This window comes from Linepithema humile, chromosome 1 (assembly GCF_040581485.1).
Source record: "Linepithema humile isolate Giens D197 chromosome 1, Lhum_UNIL_v1.0, whole genome shotgun sequence".
NCBI classification, from domain to species: Eukaryota; Metazoa; Arthropoda; class Insecta; order Hymenoptera; family Formicidae; genus Linepithema; species Linepithema humile.
The window spans coordinates 42,874,694-42,897,013 of NC_090128.1; the positions used below are offsets into that span (position 1 = coordinate 42,874,694).

Below are 22,320 nucleotides of genomic sequence, written 5' to 3' on the forward strand. Positions count from 1 at the left end.
TATATACAAATTTAAAAGTTCCAGAAAAAAACAAATCTCATTAAATGACTCACGTATTTTTTATTGCAAATTGTTTTAGCTGTTAATTTATCAAATTTGCTTGATGTAACTTGCCTTTAGATGCCGCTTCCGAGATTGAGTAATTGCTTTTTGTAAGCCTCAATTTTATTTTAACAGGATTTATCACGTCTCATACTGATCGTCGAGAATGAAATTTCACAGAAGGAACCGGGTATCTCTGCAAAATAATCGACTCCATTACAAGCTTAATGCACGGCGAAATTATCATGGTAGAACTTTCGGCGGCACATGTTCGTAGATGCAGGGCGACCAGGTCTCAATTTTCCAGGGCGCTTTTCTGCAATCTCTCGCAAATTTCCCTTTACCTCTCTTCTCTCCACAGTACTCTCAGGTACTACTCTTTCCGCCCTTTTACGCTTCTCATCTTCCGCTCATTCGCGTTTTACTCGACGCGAAATCGACAGCGGTGGCGCCGGTGGCGTCGGTCGAGATTCCCGGCGCGTGACACGCCCGAAATTCTGGGTTTTAATTGCGCCCTGGATATTTCGAGGGGGGCGGAAGGCATTAATGGACCGAATCCGAGATAGGGCTGCACCGACGTGCTGCTGCAACGTGTGCTCTCGGACAACCAGGGTCGGATGTTTAATTGAGCATTCGGTTGCGCCCACCCGAATGTGAATGTCTCTCATAATCCGGCGTGCCAATTAACGCTATTAGAGACACCGAGCATGCCGATATACATGACCGACCGAGAGCCGATTCGCGATAAATCGAGTAATTGATTGTGGATCGACGTATGTGCGACAGCCTGTAACGAGAGCGCTACAAAGAAATCGAAGATTAACGATTATTGAAGACTAGTGGTTCAATTATTGTTAGAGAACATAAAAATTATTAACATGACTTTAAAGTTTTGTTGTAAAAATAAGAAATATTAATATATGAATATATTAATATTATAATGAAATATGGATAAAATAAACTATACACACACACACACAGACTTGTAACTTTAGCTAAACTTTATTTTACAGTAAAATAATAAAATAGATTTTAGCAAAATATAGCTTCAAGTTGACGGTATGTTAAATTATAGTAGTGTGGCGGCTCACGCCACACAGCTTACTGAAGCGGCATAATACGCCGCGGCGCCGCTACGCGCCGCAGGCCTTCTACCAGTTATAAGCTTGCGGACCCACCGCCAGGTGGCACAGGCGGTGAAGAGCTTTCTCGCGATCAAGCTTCGATCGAGGAGATATAAAAGAGCTGCTCTGCAGATCTTTACTCACTCACTCGCTTCAAGGCGAGCTCTCACAAAGGGCCCTTGAACGGAGTCACAGCTCTGCTTCGAAGAGCGCAACCAGCAAGTCTTCTCGACTTTTCACAGTGCCTGGGAAGGCACGGAAGCGAAAGACTCAGTCTCAGCTCTGACCGCACACCTCACGTAGGATGTACAGCTACGGTCAGCTGACGCACCAGCATCGCCGTCGCCACCACAGACTCTACAGCGGAAAATAATTCCCTTAGAGTTCTGTGCCCGGTTGACTCGGCCCCCACGTGACACTCACGTTCCAGGGGACATCCGAATGCGAAGGCCTCTCCCGCCTCAGCTCGCAGATTCACTTGCGCCATCGAGAGCCGGACGGTCGCAGCGCATGGCACAACGGAGACATGCTCCACCGCAACGCAAACCTCGCCGCAGGGATGCAACACGCACCCTCGCATGAATCGTCCTGTTAAGGACCCGATTCCAACCACGCAGACGCGGCCGGTAATATCTTACCGCGCCCGTCACCTTTCATTCGAAACTCGCGGCCTTACACTCTGCCGCGAATGCGCCTATAAACTGGTGACCCCGACGACTGGTCGAGAAAGATGGGCCAATCAGAGAAAACTGGCGAGACGCAAGACAGCGACGCAGCGCAAATCAGAGAAGATTAACAAACGGGCGAGTTTGTGGATCATTTGCATTAAAAAATGAGCAAACTCCGCCCACGCATACAACGACACGGCCACGGCAGCACCTTCATTCACAAGGACTTGGCCAACTGTCAAAAAGGTTGTCGTCAGACACGACGGCCCAACCAGGGCGCTACAGCAGCCATACGACGGACCTTATCAAGTCGTACAACAAACGAAAAAGTCTACAGGCTATTGGTCAACGACAAGCCAATCAACGTCCCCATAGACCAATTGAAGTCAGCATACGTCAGGGACGACCACAAGCAGCCAATAGAACCAGCCGCAGCCAAGCAGTCAAGACCCTCCACAGCCGACAAGAAGAGGAGCAGCAAAACATCAAAACCAACTACTCGTTTTCAGGCTTAAAAACTGCCAAGGGGGTCCTGTGGCGGCTCACCGCCACACAGCTTACTGAAGCGGCATAATACGCCGCGGCGCCGCTACGCGCCGCAGGCCTTCTACCAGTTATAAGCTTGCGGACCCACCGCCAGGTGGCACAGGCGGTGAAGAGCTTTCTCGCGATCAAGCTTCGATCGAGGAGATATAAAAGAGCTGCTCTGCAGATCTTTACTCACTCACTCGCTTCAAGGCGAGCTCTCCCCAGGGCCCTTGAACTGAGTCGTACTCTGCCTCGGCAGAATCTAACAGAGACACATAGTCTCGCCGTTTTTCTCACACTGCCTCGCAAGGCGTGTAAAAAGAAAGCAGAGTCCCAGCATCGGCCACGCACTTCAACCAAGCGGCCCGCGGATACTCCACTTTCGCCGTCACCTCCTCAGTCTCTAGTGTGGAAATTAATCCCACTAGAGTTCTGCGTCCGGTTGACTCGACCACCAAGGGACACGCTCACTCAAGGCGACATCCGAATTCGGAGACCTCTCTCTCCTCGGTACACGGAGCAATCCGTAATTCCGAGAGCCGAGACGGTTGCCACCACCAGCACACCAGAGACTCGATCCATCGCAGTACAGACTTCACCGCTCAGAGCCTGCTCAGAGAGCAGTTGTCAGACGGAAGACCACTTCCCGAACGGAGTTCCACCGACGCCGGGAAAGGGGCTGCAACGAGCTAACTCAGTTGAACCGTCCTTTTTAGGACCCGTTCAACACACTAAGACGCGGCCGGTAATTTCTTACCGCGCCCGTCAATTTTTCTTTTGATTCTCGGCCTTACACTCTTGCCGAGAAAGCGCCTCTGGCGCCCTTAATCAAATCAAACACAAAACTTGTACATTACTCTACTTCTCTGACGAGGAAAAATAAAATATATTTTTCTAAGAAATTGGTCTCAATATCTTTCAACCAAGTCGAACACAATCCTTAGGCAATACGCCTATAAGTAGAATCTGTGTTGTTGTTTAAATAATAAACTATGGAGCCCTCATTTACAAATCATGGGATGGTACTTCGAAAGCATAACAGTTACCGCGTTGAATCTAATTATTAGTCCATCAAGTGATTAATTGTCCGGAGAATAATGGCCCCTGGCTATTGTTCCGCTGTAAACACACGCGGCTCTCTCTCTGTCAAATGTGAATAAAATTTAGTAATTTTTTGCTTCGGTGAAAGCAACCATTTTAATCAATGTTGCTATTGCATCGTAATTTTGTTTACTGCGACAAGTGAACGCTTGTATTATTGACTTTGCTTTTTCATCTGCATAATCTTTCGTGCCCAAAGTATAATTATTCATTCTATGATCCACGACAAAAGTATTTGCTATATCTACGAGTCAATATCTACGAGAATCGATGCGTCTCCTCGTTTAATCACGAACAGGAAAGTCTCACGTACCGTACTTAATTGAAAATTAATTTCCTTCGTGCAGAGCGGCGTGGTCGAAAACGTACAAAACTTAATCCGGGCTTGTGCGTCACCGGCCGGAAGACCGGGAAATTGTTTCAGCAAAGTAAACAAAGATTTAAATCGCGCGGATCGCATCGCGCGAGAAAAAATGTGTAGACAAGAAAATATAAGTAAAATGTTGCTTAGAATATTTTTGTATACAATCCGAATCGTTAAATTAAATATGGAATAAACTTTAACGCTACGCTATCATTCACTATTCATCGTCGACGTGCACAAATTCGTTAAATTATGTATCTGAATTTGATTTATTTGTTGGAATTTTATTTTGTTTAATAAAAAAGAGCTCTCATCCATTTTATCGCTAGCAGCTCGCAACGCATTGTTCGAAAGCTCAATTTAAAATTTGTAAAGTTTTGAGTATTTTCATTATTTCTATTTTACATTGCTAGTGTGCGCTAGTGTGTGCTTTTACATTCATATCGATTTGCCGTTTGCTATTTGAGTGCTACATCAAACTTTAGAGTCGTAAACTTTTTTTTTTAATTATAAAGATTTAGAAAATAATATATATTGTTATAATATATGAAACTTGTGTCGCGAAATATAACATTAATTTCGAGATAACAAATGATTTCCTTTAATTTTCTTAGTTTTCATTAGTGCACCATTTAAAATGTACTTTACGAATTAAGAACTCACTTCAATCTTGCTTCGAATTTTTTTACTTACGAATGCATGTTGCCAATATGCAACGCAGTCTTATTGTAGCCTGTCACGTTGGAGTGATGTTAGGTGAGGGTGTTGGGAGAAATGTTGAGACCCAGAAAATTCATCTCGCGTCGCGTTTCCGCGAGTTGCGCCTTGCAAAGTGAGAAAACCTCTCTCGACTCCCTCTCTTTTCCTATCCCGCCGTCTTCCCGACGAGGACAGAACGAACGAAGCAACGCTCGAGTGGAGAACTCCGGATAATAGTCGAAAGTTTATAGAGTCTAACCGGAGGAAAGTAACTGGTTTATGGGGAAACTTTCACCACGTCCTCACACGGAAAATTTACGTTCACAGCGCCTCCGGAGAGGGGACCGGAAATCACGGGCCTGTCCTCGCACTATTCCGTCGGCGAGAACGTGACTGCCAACTGCACCGCTTGGCCGTCCGTGCCTAAGGCCAATCTACGTTGGACCATCAACGACGAACCGGTAAAGTATCCTTCACTTTCTCAGCGCAAACTAACTTCCCCGAGGCCTCGTCCGTCACTGGTGTATTGCACCGACGACGTGTACGTGTTCTCCCGGGCGCGGAAAATGACTTTATGTGTTCTTTGGATAAAAAGCGCCGACTTCAAGATGAGATTACATTAGTTTATCTTTTCTTGAAACAGAAAGTGATAACGGAGTTCCTGCCGTTTTGATTATACTTTTTCTTATTTCTTACAAAAAAAAAAAACGCTTTAAATTGGCCTCTTTCACAAGAGCTTATTGTACAAAATCATTAAAAATATTGAGATATTGATTCAATTTCCGATATTGATAATTTGATTAATTAAATTTTGAAAGAAAAATGTCACACTTTAACTTAAAAAATTTGCTTTATCTATACTTTTTAAAGCGTATTTCGACAGGCGCATTCAACTGTACATATTCAATAATTTTTTAATAATAATAATTTTAAAACATGTCGCCACTGTCAACGCGGAGTTCACGGCTACGGGACCAGGAGCCTTAAAAATCTACAAAGAACTGGAAGAACAGTTTTACAGTACAATACTACAGAGTGATACATGATAAGATTGTTTTTCAACATGGACTTTTAAACATAGATTTCAAAATAAAGTAATTTAAATTCAATACACTGCAAATTCTCTGTAAAGTTTAATTATGTTCAAGGTGGATTCGATAATTTTAAAGTATGACTAATGGCGGCTTTTTTTATAAAAAGCTTCTCTCCCAAAATCCTTGAATGCATGATCCTTCCGGTAAGGATGAAAGAGGATGTGAGGAACGGGCAGCATTACGATCACACCCTTCCTCAAAGGAGGAATATAAGCTGCGAGAGGGTTTCTTCCAATAGTTCGGGAAATCGTTTCGATAGAAGAGCGGCGTATTATCCTGGGACAATCTAATCCTGACTGAGCGCGGCTCTTAACTCCGTTCAATCTTTGCTACGTCTCTCGCGAATGATTCGTTGTACTCCTTTCAAAACGTGTTTTGACGTTATATATACGGCGCCCCGTGTGAAATTCGCGAGAATCCGAGAATTTGCGACATCCATGACCGAGAAACGACTTTACGAGGCTTCTTTGAGATTACCTTCAAGTGCAGATCCCTTTTCACATAAAGACACCTATTTTATTACGAATCCAAATGCGTTACGCAAAGAGCATAAATATATCCGACGTTGGATTCGAGCTACCACGTGAAAAAATTTACGTGATGTCAAAGAAAAGAAATATAAAAGAGCCGGAAGTATCAATTTTACAATTAAATTTCATATGAAATCAAATTGGACTTTAATTGAGACGATATTAATGTAGTAATTGATAAGACGGTATTAAGAATTCAATAATTTCTATTAGCAATTATATATTAAAAGAGAGTGACTGATCGATCCTATTAAATTATATTAAAAATGCATTGTGCGCAGCTATAATTTAATGATTTTATACATCGTTACACATGCAGATAAGAATATAATAGATCATACATCATTTTACGAGTCGGTCCTGGCGTCTGAATCGAACCGGAGAAATTATTTGGAATCGTCGGAAACTTTCGCGCGACTTTGGAACGATTCATTTGAAAAATGGCTGAAACTTGTCTGCGTAGGGGTGTAATAATAAAGAAAGACTATTACCATCTCGCTAGTCGCTTTAAAAGCGTCGTATCATTCAAATATGGGCTCGCATTAAATTCCCATCTCGCCGATACCAGCCGCCCGTATATCACTTCGCATCACAAAAAAAAAGAGAAAAAAAAAGACGTGCGACCGACGTCGGATTCGAGCCATTACGTGTAAAAAGTGGCGTCTGGGCGGTTTTCAGCACAGCCATATGTCACTATATCGATCGCGATTGCAGTTTCGCCTCGTATGTTAATAAAAAGGCACGCAATCGACTATTGTGTCAACCGGCTTCATCGAATACTAGGTAACTTAAGATTAATCCATTGCTCCTACGGGAAAATGCGAAAAAAATCTCGTTTCCGCTTTTCTCTCGAGAGATAACTTTAACAATATTTCGCAGCAATATTTTTTCTATCTTTCACAAAAAATCATAAAATCAAATTATTTACGAATTTATATGAAGCGGGGTGCAATTTCGAAATAAAACTGTTGTGGGTTGGATCGGCGAGACGGACGCAATGTTTGCGCGGAACTTACGATCGACGGATACGCATAAAATATAAAAAAGATCTCGATTCCGTATGCTTTTTTTTAAATGAATAATAAAGCTGTATTGATATTTTTCTACTTTACTCCAAAATCGTAAACTCAAATTATTCGCAAAGTAATATCCAGTACGATTGCAAAACAAAATTGCAGGAATAGAGTAGATAAAAGAAAACTTGTCGGAATCGTGTCGTCAACTTCGTATACTTCGCTTATTAACTTGCGCGAATAAATTCAAGAAAATTTACATCGATCGCACGAAGAAAACAGATAAAAAACGCCATAAAAATTTTCTATAGAATCTTTTTTTACTACCGGAAAAATAAAGCGCTTTCGTAGTAAACATATACAAACATATGCAGGTATCGTATATGCAATGTAGTCAGCAGTCAAATTGTATAAAAAATAATCTAACAGTGTAAAATAAATATATAATTATTATAACTTATATATATAATTATTAAAACAAAATAACATTTTAGAAGAAAAATAAATAAACTTGATAAAAAAAAAAAGAATTTACATTTAAATTAAAAAAAAGTAATTTTGACCGATTAAAGATAATTGAAGTTGCTTTAGTCTGCTATGTTACAATGCAGAACTTGGTCCTGCGAGGGTTAATCGACCTGTATACAAAACGTGAGCGATGCTGCGAGCAATTTGCCGTTTTTCTCGAGGCGCGCAGTCTGTTCTAATTTACAGGAACGCCTGCGACAATCAAAGTACCGAGTGCTCCGAGCAAAAGGAGGGAAATGTACTTTGCCCGCCGCTTTGTTGACGGTTCAACGGAGATTTGCTTTGGCTCCGGCGACGGCGATCAATTTGGCGCGAAATTACTCTTTTCTGAGGAACACATTTTGCACATTGCACGACAATCTTTTACGTTACGCCGAGCCCGTTTAGCAAACCATGCGTTGATTTTTTTTTCTTTTACCGATTGTTCTGTGAATATTACTACACTTTGCATTGTTCCCGTAATGTTTCCTTCTCGTTATTAATATTTTTCAATTGCAAACATAATGAAGCGGAAAATTGTGTGCACTGACTATTCCACCGCGATATGCAGCTTGCGATAAAATGAAAAAATTTAGCTTTAGAATTCTGCTGAAAATTCAGAAATGAGAAAAAATTGAACTAAACTACAAGAATGTAAATAGATAATCAAATTTTTTTGTTTATTCAATCACAAGCTGCCCGTCATTATTTATTATTATTATTAGTCTTATTTGTAGCATATGTTAAAACTTTATGAGTCGCTGACAAAAAACAAGATTTTCTTGACAACGCTTTCATTGTCTTTATTATCAGTGCTTCGTGCGCGGACACTATCGCTTTACGCGAAATCAGATTTCGCCGCGAAAGCAGCTTACCGGCGAAATCGGAGTGTAGACACATGTATCTATCAAATCAATTTTGTCGTATGTACGTACAGCGCTCTAGCTTTCCCATTAACGACATATCCGTAGGCAAAATTTATGCCAATTTTTTCTGAAGAGAAATTTAACGCGCGCGGAAAAGTTCATATATAATAGAAAAATTATTATTATTAAAAAATTATTGAATATGTACAGTTGAATGCGCCTGTCGAAATACGCTTTAAAAAGTATAGATAAAGCAAATTTTTTAAGTTAAAGTGTGACATTTTTCTTTCAAAATTTAATTAATCAAATTGTGGTAGGAATAAAAATTTAGTCGAATTTACCTAGTCGATTTATTGTATAAGTAAATAGTGTAACAGTTTGACCTAATCAATTGATACGATAAAAGTAAATTACTGAATAACATACAAAATGCTAATTTATAATTCAAAAATTTGTTTACAAAAAAATAAACGCGATAAATACAGAATATATATAGCTTAGTACCGTTACCGACATGTCCATATGACAGAAATTCTCATGCAGCGTCTTAGGTGGAGAATCGATGAACTATTAGACGTGAAAAAATGACATGTTGACTACCCAATTTATAGCGTTTTTGATTATACAGGATTTGAACGACCCAGGGTTGGTTAATGACGTCATTGCAACCTCTCCACCAATGAAAGACTTGCATTTATAGTAAAATAGTGATTGATCAACCCTGGGTCGTTCAAATCCTGTATAATCGAAAACGCTATTATTCTTGCGTGCCATTTCGTTAATATTCGTTAAGGCTCCTGGGTAGTCACCGCAGCCATATTAGATTCGTGACGTCAGAAGCGAGAAATGACACGCCGAGAATTCTTGCGTGCCATTTCTAAATAAAATGATAATTTAACAAAGTAACACTCTAGATCGCTTTAAGACACCTGTAAAATTGTCCGAAAACTATGCTTTTTCCTTGACAGGTTATAAACAATCGTTAAATCAACCGTGAAGCGAAGCCTAATTATGCGAGAAAACACACGGTTGACAGCTGTCTGTATGAGTAGAAAATACTCCTTCTACGTTGGGCTTTCCCTGCTAATCTTAGTTTTCGGATAATTTTACAGGTTTCATGAACACGTCACATATCACAGCACTAACATTTAACGAATATTAACGAAATGGCACGCAAGAATAAATTGGGTAGTCAACATGTCATTTTTTCACGTCTAATAGTTCATCGATTCTCCACCTAAGACGCTGCATGAGAATTTCTGTCATATGGACATGTCGGTAACGGTACTAAGCTATATATATTCTGTATTTATCGCGTTTATTTTTTTGTAAACAAATTTTTGAATTATAAATTAGCATTTTGTATGTTATTCAGTAATTTACTTTTATCGTATCAATTGATTAGGTCAAACTGTTACACTATTTACTTATACAATAAATCGACTAGGTAAATTCGACTAGGTTTTTATTCCTACCACAATTATGTCGCCACTGTCAACGCGGAGTTCACGGCTACGGGACCAGGAGCCTTAAATGTTAGTGCTGTGATATGTGACGTGTTCATGAAACCTGTAAAATTATCCGAAAACTAAGATTAGCAGGGAAAGCCCAACGTAGAAGGAGTATTTTCTACTCATACAGACAGCTGTCAACCGTGTGTTTTCTCGCATAATTAGGCTTCGCTTCACGGTTGATTTAACGATTGTTTATAACCTGTCAAGGAAAAAGCATAGTTTTCGGACAATTTTACAGGTGTCTTAAAGCGATCTAGAGTGTTACTTTGTTAAATTATCATTTTATTTAGAAATGGCACGCAAGAATTCTCGGCGTGTCATTTCTCGCTTCTGACGTCACGAATCTAATATGGCTGCGGTGACTACCCAGGAGCCTTAACGAATCGAAAGTACGGGCGTTTGTTCGCCCGATTTTTCTGTCCCTGATGAATATCGTGCCGCCACGATACTGCGGACAGCAAGATATTAATAATTTCATTTCCCATTCAATCAACGGTGTCTATTGCTTTTTCTTTCTCTATAGCGTGCTATTTGTCATCGAGTCGTGATAGAAATTAAGAAGGGGACTTACTGCAGTGGCTACAGGGAGACGATAGTAATGTTCGATCGATCGGTCGGACACGTAATCAAGTTGGAGAAAAACAAGAAAATGCGGCTATTCGATACCGAATAAATTGTTTCCTAGTTGTCCTCGTGTAGATTGCTTTTGTCCCCCAAACAGAGAGGTGTCGTATTTTCTGATAAGAAGATTAACCGTCCTTTACATTCGCTTCGGCGCCCATTAAGCCGAATGTACAAAGAATAAAAAATCGAGTACGATTTTGATTACCTTTTTTGTTTCTTACAATGCTTGAAATTTTTATCAAAGAAAGTGACGTAGTCATATTGATACCAACTTGGAAAAAAAAGTGTGCGCAAAACAGAAACATAGATATCTTTCAAATAAAATCTTAAATTTGTTTGCTATTCACAGCTTCGTCAACAATAATGCAATACATATAACATGTAATTATTGCGTAAAAGCGCATTTCTCAAGTTGTATTTTTTCCTACAGATTCTTTGACTAGTTTAAAATTGAGTTTTCCAGCATAAACTTCTGCGGCTTAAACGTATGTGATTCAAAGAAAAGGAAAAAAAAATAACACGACGTTTTCCAAAACTTTCTGCACGAGCGCCAATAGCAACTTTTACGACGTCGAGTTTTAACTTTGACGTTTGCTAATGAACCTAAAAACGTTAAAGTAGAACTAACACGCATCGCGCGGGCAAACCACCCGGCATACAAGAAAATCGGAGCGGAGGGCAAAGGGTCGATACAAAAAGCAAAAGGGAAATGGCAAGACAGGTTGGGGAAAACTACTCTTACTGTATGCACTTGTATGATCTTTTCTGCTCGCTTTTTTTCCATCGTAGCCAAGAGCGTTGTAGCTTAGACGGGAAAACGAAACGCGCTTCTCGCGAAAGCGTTTCGAATTTTCCCCATCGACGAAAACACGATCAAAGCTGTCCTCGGCAAAGAGGCCTCTCGAGACCCCACTCCTACCGTACGATCCTCGCGCGCCCTTTCCACTCGCACAATTCCTTCTCCCTTTTGCACCCTTTCTTTTCGAGCGCGTGTCTTCCCATCGTTTTCGATAATAATGAATTTTCAACGGTGATTCTTTTCCTCTCTTTTTTTTTTTTGCGTAATTATTCGAAAGACACACGCGCGTAATGTAACGAGTCGAGAACGCTCTCTCAATTCGTCGGGACAGAATGGTATCGATTAAATCAAAGTGCCCGGCTAACCGTGCGCGTCGGAAAGTGCATTTTTCTCGAATGAGTTATATTCTATTGGACGCGCTTGTCACTCTTCCCGGACGTTGCGTCACGTTTCCACGAAAGGTACGAGAACATTTCGTGGTATTTGATGCTAAAATTCCAGGACACTGGACAGTGCTAAAAACGACGGAAGTCATGTAGCAGGAATAGAAACAATGACGGGACACAATCGATAAATTGTGCTCGCATCCACCATCACTATCTGGATCGTAAAACTGGGTCAGCCACTTTATCCTCTTGCTTGCTATCGATATATTATCGCGTATCGATGATTTCCCAACGGCGATCGAGAAGCTACTAAATAATGGAAAATATTGTGATGTTCTATTTCGAATTCAATACGTCGTATCTCTTCTCTTCAAATAGATACGTTTTTATCTTATAACGCTTTAATCGGACATTGATATTTTATCTCTGACGAGTAATTTCCCGGAAATTTCCATTTCTCTTCATTTCTTAATTAAACACAATTATTAATCTTGATATTTTTATGGAGAATAAAATATTAATTTAGTGCTAAATTTCTCACACATATAAAAATATATTTTTCTACTAAAAAAGTTGTCAGATTTTCAGAAAATTTATACGAGTAAAACGATATGAAACTTTACACATCCGAAGTCTTGGAGGGTTAGCCGACAAAAAAAGCCCGTTCAAAATGGGAATGGTCTCACGTATGTACAGCTTGTACAAGTTGACTTTACCGTTGTTTATCGGGAAATCTCCCAGCGGTGTTTTGATCCTGCTGCCAGGACTCCCGATGGACCGCGTGGAATGCCGGTTTCTCGCGCTCGCCCGAAATACATGTAGTACATAGGTACACGCGTGTGTAACGTATACAGCGACGTGTACGGTTCCCGCGGGTCCGGTCGGCGACGTACACAGGGCGCACACACGTGCAACGAACCTTGTGTGAAGACGAGTCTTGTGTTATATATGAAGTCGCGGTAATCGAACTCGCGATTGTCGGAGACAATTTTCTCGCCGTTGATTTCTCCGCGTATCTTGGTGAACGATTCCCTTCTTGCGGGTCGACTGATAGTTTCGCTAAAGTTCTGAATTCTCTTGTGTGCGACTTGAAATTAGTTGCGTCAACGTTGCTTAAACTCAGTTAAATAGATTTTATCCTTACTTTATCTCATAGATAAGAAAATATAATTTAAAAAAGATTGCGAATTGTGTTAAATAGAAATTGTTTCGTCCGGATTATTAATTTTCGTAAATCTCATTACTTCCTACGATATTTTTGCGGTATCTCATTATTGTAAATTAAAATCATATAAAAACTTCGCTTATCACTCATTTAGTCAACGAGTTGTGATTTATTAAAGTTTTGCAATTGATCGCGTATTTCGCGTTATATTACACATGATCTACAAAGGCACGAGTGGCCGTAACTTTGAAATGTGAGTGGCTGTCGCCACGGAGGACGGGAATGTGCGAGAGACGAGAGAGGAAGATATATGTACGTTCGTCGGGGTTTTACGAGGCTCGTAAACGTAACGAAAAGCGACGAGCGGACTCGCGGGCATTTTTCTGTCGACAATCCCGCGGGTATCATGCGCCGCGGGTCGATCGCTTAATTCTGTTGAACGCCTGAATTCGATCTGGCTCGTTCGATGCGATCGTGTCGGCCTGCCAGGCTCACAGAATCCTCTGGGATCCATCGTAGAATAAGGGCGCGCGTAGAGTTACGACCAGCCACCAAAAAAATCGCGCTGGATGCGAGAAAATTCTTTGTTTCTGAAGAGGAAAGATGATAATGACAATGGTAACATTAAGTTGAAGTGTTCATCTTTCGAGACAAAAAGTTGGAATACTTTAATTTATTAATTCTTGATTATGCTGTTTATTAAGAACTAAGTATAATATTGAGCAAATTTGCCTCTTCTCACAGATAGAAATTTAGAAGATTTGAAAAGTTCAAATCATTTTATTCTGAAAGATAGATTAAGGCTCCTGGGTAGTCACCGCAGCCATATTAGATTCGTGACGTCAGAAGCGAGAAATGACACGCCGAGAATTCTTGCGTGCCATTTCTAAATAAAATGATAATTTAACAAAGTAACACTCTAGATCGCTTTAAGACACCTGTAAAATTGTCCGAAAACTATGCTTTTTCCTTGACAGGTTATAAACAATCGTTAAATCAACCGTGAAGCGAAGCCTAATTATGCGAGAAAACACACGGTTGACAGCTGTCTGTATGAGTAGAAAATACTCCTTCTACGTTGGGCTTTCCCTGCTAATCTTAGTTTTCGGATAATTTTACAGGTTTCATGAACACGTCACATATCACAGCACTAACATTTAACGAATATTAACGAAATGGCACGCAAGAATAAATTGGGTAGTCAACATGTCATTTTTTCACGTCTAATAGTTCATCGATTCTCCACCTAAGACGCTGCATGAGAATTTCTGTCATATGGACATGTCGGTAACGGTACTAAGCTATATATATTCTGTATTTATCGCGTTTATTTTTTTGTAAACAAATTTTTGAATTATAAATTAGCATTTTGTATGTTATTCAGTAATTTACTTTTATCGTATCAATTGATTAGGTCAAACTGTTACACTATTTACTTATACAATAAATCGACTAGGTAAATTCGACTAGGTTTTTATTCCTACCACAATTATGTCGCCACTGTCAACGCGGAGTTCACGGCTACGGGACCAGGAGCCTTAATAGCCCTGGTCACATTTGAGCACTGCAGATTATCAACTAATTGGATTAGCAGTATTAATACCGGCACGAGGGCATACCCCTCATTAGATTCACTCAATATTGCATGGCAATACTCTCTATTGCAGACTGCTCACACAACACACATATGCAGTATCTGCTACACACACTCCGCACGCCGTAAACTCCGTCCCGTATAATGGCCGTATCGTGTATGTTTGCCTGTAGTACACGCATAGACGCACGCGTGCGCAAGCGTGGACACGCATGTGTATGCCCGAGACGGCAAATTCTGCGATCCGGTGCACGTTACCGGAAGTAAACATGAAATCACGAATCTCGAGCTCGTTAACGCGAACGCAAAGTCCAGCCTGATTATTGCATTGACTCAGTGCCGCGCGTGCGCTGATTATTATCGTCATTCGTGATTCCCGTGCAAAATGCTAATGGTTCACGTGTGTCTTCTCCCACATTGTCTTCGACGGACGTAATACATGTTTGATATGATGGATCCGCGTACTGTGCTTACATTAATTGTGCTTTGCGCATTCATCGTGTTGCCATTACGCACTTTATTCAAAGCGCCAATAACAAAGCGTATTGCGTTAAGAAAGCGCGTACGCAACATATGTAAACACGTGTTTAATAATTTTTTCAATAATTTAATAGGAATAATATACAGAAACAACAATGAACAAACGAAATGAACGGAACATTATGGGAGATCGCGAAATCACGTTTCAATCAAGTCCGATTTTGAAAATAAGCTTCTCACGCCTCGTTGAACATTTCGGGTAAATGTACGGTTGTCCTTATTCTTTGCTGCTCGTGGGACATTTGTCACGTTTGTCGGAAAAGCACAATGCAATAATCAATTCACCCAAAGACGGGAAACGAAATACGTTCTGCCTAGAAGAATCCGATTTCTCGAAGAATAATATATTTGAGCCGAAATCCAGCATCAACAAGAAAGATCTATTCACGATGATTCGAGTTAAATTAAAAAATTTTGAAACAAAATAAAAGTATTCTATTAATTAGTTATCTAATAATTCATGAGGAATTTAAAACTTTATACATATGTATGTATATATCAATAAATACTTGATGTTTGACATTCGACTCTTACGAACTATAAATTATCGCGCACTAAGAAAAAAGTATTAGAAACTGGAGCGATAACAATAGAATCAAGTGACATTTTCATCAAGTAACTTTCGGCTTATTCAATACTGAAGAGATGTCTTATAGAGTTCCTTTTGAAAATTTCCTCAACACTCAATTCCAAAAGTTTTTGTTATGCAAATATACTTCCCGTTGCTCAGCGAGTATTTATGTTAACTTTATTGCAACTGACCTCCTAACTTTGCCTATGCAGTACTTTCAACGCGACTTTGCTTCTAGGAATAAGCAATTTGCCGTGAAAGGAAAGAAAACACTGATTGCGCGGGAGATCTCATGGAAGAGTTTAATAAAGTTTTCTCGAATTATTTCGCTCTAATTCAGTCGTGTAAAATATCGACGCAATGCAGAAAAATTATACTGAAATAACGAGTTACGAAAATTAAATGACCGAAAAAGAAAATAAAAATAAGATAAGACATTAAGACAGAATAAAAATATTATTTGGAGAGTCGCAAATAAATATTCATAGTTTTAGAATGATGCTGTACTGTGAAAGCAACATGACGTATACGCTGCATTACAACTTTATGTAAATTTGATATTAGGAAATAGCTTTTTCCTTCATTTTCTGTTATCCTAAAACTCATTTCACAAGAAATTGTAATAGTGCTCACTGAATATCAAAAATGAGCTAAAGAATACTGCGCTCGCGCATTTTAGTAAAATAAGACGCTAAACGATCGATGCATACTGCACGCAGCAGCGCGATCGCTTGGGAGTCGACAAAAATCTATTTCCGATATTCATGTCGGAAACTCCAAAATTGAAGCTGAAATCGAAGCTGGTATCGTTCCGCAAAGATCGGCGCACAATGCAAAGAGGCAATTCAATACAGCGTGGCGGTAAAATATCCAGCGGCTCGCAAAGTATTCTTGACCGATTCTGTGTTGCTTATCGGCGTTCGAACGAGCAATGAATTTTTACGGAACGCCCGATAAGGCCTTGCACGCTCGCATAACAGAGGAGAGCAACCGGAAAACGCCCGATAGGAAATGCGCAACCGGTGAGTGGGCAATCGAAAAAAAAGGAAAAATAGCGCGCGAAAGATTTATTCCGCGCGTATCCGCGCGGCCGATACCGACCATCGATTTTCCGGCCGCGCGCCTATCGCGCACTGATTTCGCTTACCGCAAGAACGAGATACTTTTGTGCAAAAGCGAGCGACTCTTGTTTGTACTTTACCGCGTCGCTGTGCAACGCGCCCTGACGATCGTGGATCGACGAGCGTCGCCGCACCCGACGCTCAATCTCGCCTCTCCAGTTCGAACGGCGAATTTGAGCTCGACGTCTCTTCCGTTTCAGTAAGTGACACGCGGTTTTATTGCGCACGTCACGCTAGGAAACTTGAGATATGTGCTGCATTATACTTCGTTATATTCGTTTTTTTCAGTGAATTATATTTTTTAATATATTCCCATGTGCCTCAATAGAATAAAAAGTTCTCGACTTGACGTATTTGTGCATGGGAGATAACACAAAATACATTGCATGGTGCTAGATCGCTACATTACTCTGTCGAATTGAATTGCTAGCGTTATCATTGCTTGTATTGTTAAAAAATAAAAAGCTTTTCCTTTGTATGTTTCTCTTTTTTTTTTTGCGTAGATTGCTCATTTTTCTAATTTTAAAAGTTTTTAGCGTTTATTTCCTTTTATTCTTTTGTAACACAATTTAATAATAATAGCGATAGAACTTGTCGCTACTTTTGTTATAACTTTCTATTTTGTAAAATGTATTAAATAATATATCGACCATATTAACCGCGATTTCTGGCAATTCAGTAAAATTATTCATTTTTTTTTTAGTATCGCAAAAAATATGGCTCTTTCCGCTCTGCCAGTATGTCGCGGGGGAGCGTAATAAGCGTTCCCCTCGTTATAGCTTGACAGAATTTAAATCTCGAATACTCCATTATCCCTCCATCCTGGCACTCATGTATATGTGTATAAGTGTGTGTATGTATGTGTAGTGCAGAGTGCATGGGTCAGCACGGTATATCGTTTTAAAGCAGAATTCGAAGAAAGATCCATTAACGATACTGTCGTCGTTAGAACCGTTTCATGGTAACGTACGTATGATTCACTAACGATGCGATGAGTCTGTCCACTTGTGATATTGATTCTGTGTTAAGTGAAAGATATAAAATCGTATCACATTCGATATAATTTCACAAAAGCATAAAAGGCACAAGCGCACAAGGCATAAAAGTTAGAAATATTTTAAAAATGTTGGTCAAAGGAAAAAGATAAATGGAATGAAACCAGACGTCGTCGATTAAAAAAATTCGCTCATTATACGCATATGATATATGTTTGCTTTATTATAAAATTCATTCTCTTTTTAAAATATTTTTTTTATTAAATATACGTTTACGTGACTGTAAGGCAAACATTAATAGTTTCTACGAAGAAATACTGTTCTCTCAAAGGCGTGATTTTTTATTCAGTATATTTTTGCAACAAGTAATTTAACAAATTGCTCTTGGATTTTTGCACCATGACATCACATCACTATATTTTCATGTTTTTTTTTTATACGTTCTCGTCGATCGGCATGCTAAGCTGACGAACAGCGAAACAACACGTGAGAGCAAAAGTCCTAGACAATGATCGACGGAACAATGATCGGCGGTTTAATCGTTAATCCGGGGACCTTACTGAGGAGTGAGGTGCCGGAAGAGCGGACGAATCGAAGGGAAAGAGACGAGGAAAAACTCGTCGCAGTATACGAGTAGTATCCGAGGGATACGTGACGCGTTCTACGTGGATACTCCCACGGGAGATTTTCCTCTCCGAGTTCTCTCCCCCGATTCCTTCCTTCTTCCCCCCCCCCCCCGCCTCCCCACCCCTCTGTTCCTCGCAATATCCACTTATCGACATCCCCCGTCACGAGATGCGTTACCGCGGAAATGATACGTACGTTTCAGAACGGCGAAACCGATATGCGCGCAGTTCTTCCACTGCGAGCCGCCATTCCGACCAATGGATCACGCACGGATCTATTTCCTCGAGATTTCCGGGGTATCTCGAAGTAAGAACATGCCAGATTTTTCTGCGCGAGGTATCAAAACGTGTTTAACATTATGTATGTAGTGATTATCGGAAGAGTATTTTGAAAGTGGCCAATTAAGAGTTATAAATAGTAATTTGCAGCTGTTGTGTGTTGAAAATTGAGATTTTGAAGTTGAAAATTTATTCAAGTTTATAGATTGAAACATTGTGAGTTTAAAAATTAAAAGTGGAGAATTAATGCTCGAGATAGGAAATAAAAATTCAAAAATTGAAAGTTTAGAATTTAAAAACTCATTGTCAGATTATTGAAATTTTACGTATGTATGAACATATATTCGAAATCGCGAGAGTAAGTCAAAAAGTAAAGAGATATTAACAAATCCTTAAAAAAGTCTCTTTACTTTTCTTTGTATTATATTTATATTATTAGATATTTCGAAAAAATTGGTTTTTTTTTATTGAACTCGCAAAGTATATCCTTATTCCTGTAACATATTGACGTCTGTATTGTAAATGATGCGGATTATGAGTTGAATGGTATCGAAAACTGGCTCGAATATAAGATCGTGAATAACAAGTCAAGAATGTTTTCAACATCGCAAAATCTATTATTCAAACCTTGTTTGGACTTGTAACGATATGCGTACAGTGCGCGTCGTCGAAGTAAAACTCTATAGCATGTCCACAGACATTTCCATAAATTTCCTATAGACTTTCTTATGTGCTGCATACAAAGTCGCGCACAACGCGAAACGCTCTCATAGAAATATCAGACAGCGAATAAGAATAGTGCTTCATTCCTCTATGTATGTGAATACGCAAACATGTATGTATGTAAATATTAATAACATTTGCAGCATACACATCCTGATATTTCAGAGAGCTACGCAATATGCGTCTTCCGTTTCTTTAAAGAATCTTCCATCCGATTGAGACAAAAGAGAACTTGGAAGTATTCGGCAATAGTTAGCGGACAATAGAAACCATTTTTCAAAATTTTAGATTTTCTCTATAATAAAACAAATATTGATTCAAAAATGTAATTACTAGAAGAAAAAACAGCATTTCGTTAATTGATTCGTATCTATGTGGTTATTCATTTAATTTCGCAGCCAGAAATACAGTTACATTTACACGCGAACTATCAGTGGATGCAAGTTAAATATTTAATTAGCTCCTGGGGCATTTTCGTACCGAGTGTCTGCACGATTATCCGAGTGTCCACTAGAGATAATGGCGAAGAAGAAGCACGTGGGAGCATATGTAATTTATGGTATGTACGAGTTTCGCGTATTTATTTTAGCCCTGTCATAAAATTAACAGAAATCACACTGTAAATTTTCAAGTAGCACATGTTTCGTTTCAATTTACCTTGATGGATTTCCACCCCGAATTTCCAAAGCAGATGGCTCCCGAAATATATGAGAAATATCAAAATTATTTTATATTATTATGATATTTAATTATTTCTTACGTAGTTCTTTCCTTTAATATATCTTTCACGTCCTGCACGATCTTTCCTTGCGCGACTTTCCCACGAGTTGACGGCAAAATCCAAAGAAAGTGTCGAAAATTTTACACTGCAATTAAGATAATTAACTGAAGACATTTTTTCGACAGAAAGTATCGAACGCGCACGTACTTATTTAATTTCCTTAAATTTGATCTCGACACCGCCAAATCTGTGAAAACAAAATGTGCTCACAATCAGAATAAAAATTTTAAAGGGCGGAAATAATAAAACAATAATAAAGGAAATTTTTTCTTTCTGCGGATTAAACAAAATACTTTGTTCGAAGAAATTACTTTTTTAGGATAAACTAAAAGTTCGACGCATAATCATATAAACCGCACTTTCATTCCAGTAAAACTTTCCTTTGAATTTTTGCAGACTATCACATTTGGGACAAATAATCCAAGACTTAGTCTCCGACTCGTTAAAAAAATTTTTTACAATACTTAACATTAACTTAATCCTAACTTCCTCAAATAAGGACGTAGCATATATATTATAATATTATTAAAAACCACTGCGCAATTAGATAACGGAAAGTAAAATTGGTAGGAAATGTGCATCATTTTTCGATCTCCAACTCTTTTTCTACAATTATCTAGATTAAGTCAGAGTAGTCAAGAGTAAATAATCCTGATACTCCATAATCTGTCTAGAGATGTTCGTACGATTGTTGGTTCCATCGAGAAAGCAAATAACCGCATGTTTCACTATGTTGTGTCACTAAATGTTTCATTAGCACTCGAGACAGCGTTTCCCGGCGCGAAGCAGTTCGTCCGGAGAGAATATTTGTAAACGTCGCGAACCCTACATTTTCTCCATAACGCATAAGAGCCGACAGTTTGTCCGCCAGGGGACTGGTTACAAGCCCCTCCGTTTGTTTTCATACAGACGAAATTTCCTTTTTTTTTTGTCGTCCGACGCGGAGATGCTCGCGCGCTTCGAAAGTTTTAACGAGGGCGCTTGGCACGAGAGCGAAGAGTTGTGTTTGTGAATGGACCGTATTAATGGCCCGAAGCCAGTTCTACGTCGTTCCCATAGGAATTCATTAACTTCATGAAATGTTTTCTCTCCCTCTTGTGCGCTCACTCTTTGCGTGTCGCGCTCAGTAGTAGCTTATGGATGCTGGCTGCTTAATTACGGTTTCCCTTTGCAGCTATTATATTTGCGGTGACATGAAAACGTTTATTAATGTATCCGTAACGTAATCAAAATGCCCGCAAAATTATTCAGCGCTATTTATTATGTATATGTAATGAAGATAAATATTGAAGTAGCATTAATCAAAACGTTTCAATTGAGAAACTATTTAATAAAATAGAAAAACGAGTTTTATGTAAAAATTATTTTACGTTATTAATGGTAGCAAAAAGCAATCGGAGCATTTACATAGCTTTGATTGAATAACTCAATAAAATAGATACATTTTAATATGACATAGATGTGTGAAATAATAACGGAACAAAGAATTGTAATATTAATGTCCAGAAAATATCTCATTTTAGTACTTGTCAATACCGAACATTTTTACACATTATTGTAAAATAACAAGATTGTCTCTTTTATAGAAATTTTTAAATCAGTATTCTATAACTGTACAATTGCATAAAGATTGCAACACATATCATTCGCGAATGTGTACATAGCAATTGCGTTGACTTATCTGCGAAATGAAAAAAACCGTAAAAAGCTCTGGCAAGTATGCGCGATACACGTTAACGACCCAATTATAGTTCGCTAAAAGGCAACACGGATTGAGATTTAGACGCGATAATGGTCGGCTGCGTTGTAATAACGATTACCAGCATGCAATTTGATAAATTACTCTAGGGCCAGCTAGGGTCGGCCAAGTTCATTTTAGTACGTGAAGTACCGCTGATACCTCACCCGCGTTTACAGTGTCTGGCGATATACGGCATCGTAAAACAAATGGCACGACGATAACGCGGAGATAAATCAAATTACGGACTCTATAATCAGAATTGTGCAACTGAATCTGATTAATTTCAGAATCCCAAGTACCATCGCTATGAAATTCAAAACAGCGT

General features: G+C 39.3%; 1 protein-coding gene across 2 annotated transcripts in view; it reads left to right on the forward strand.

Moving 5' to 3' along the window:
• The window catches only part of LOC105675049 (uncharacterized), a 236,865-nt gene that overhangs the window by 176,181 nt on the left and 38,364 nt on the right, over window positions 1–22,320 (forward strand). For both annotated transcript variants that reach the window (XM_067361107.1, XM_067361106.1), the window contains one exon: window positions 4,854–4,987. In XM_067361107.1, the coding sequence (XP_067217208.1) occupies window positions 4,854–4,987 (134 nt within the window). The remainder of the gene's footprint in view (window positions 1–4,853; window positions 4,988–22,320) is intronic.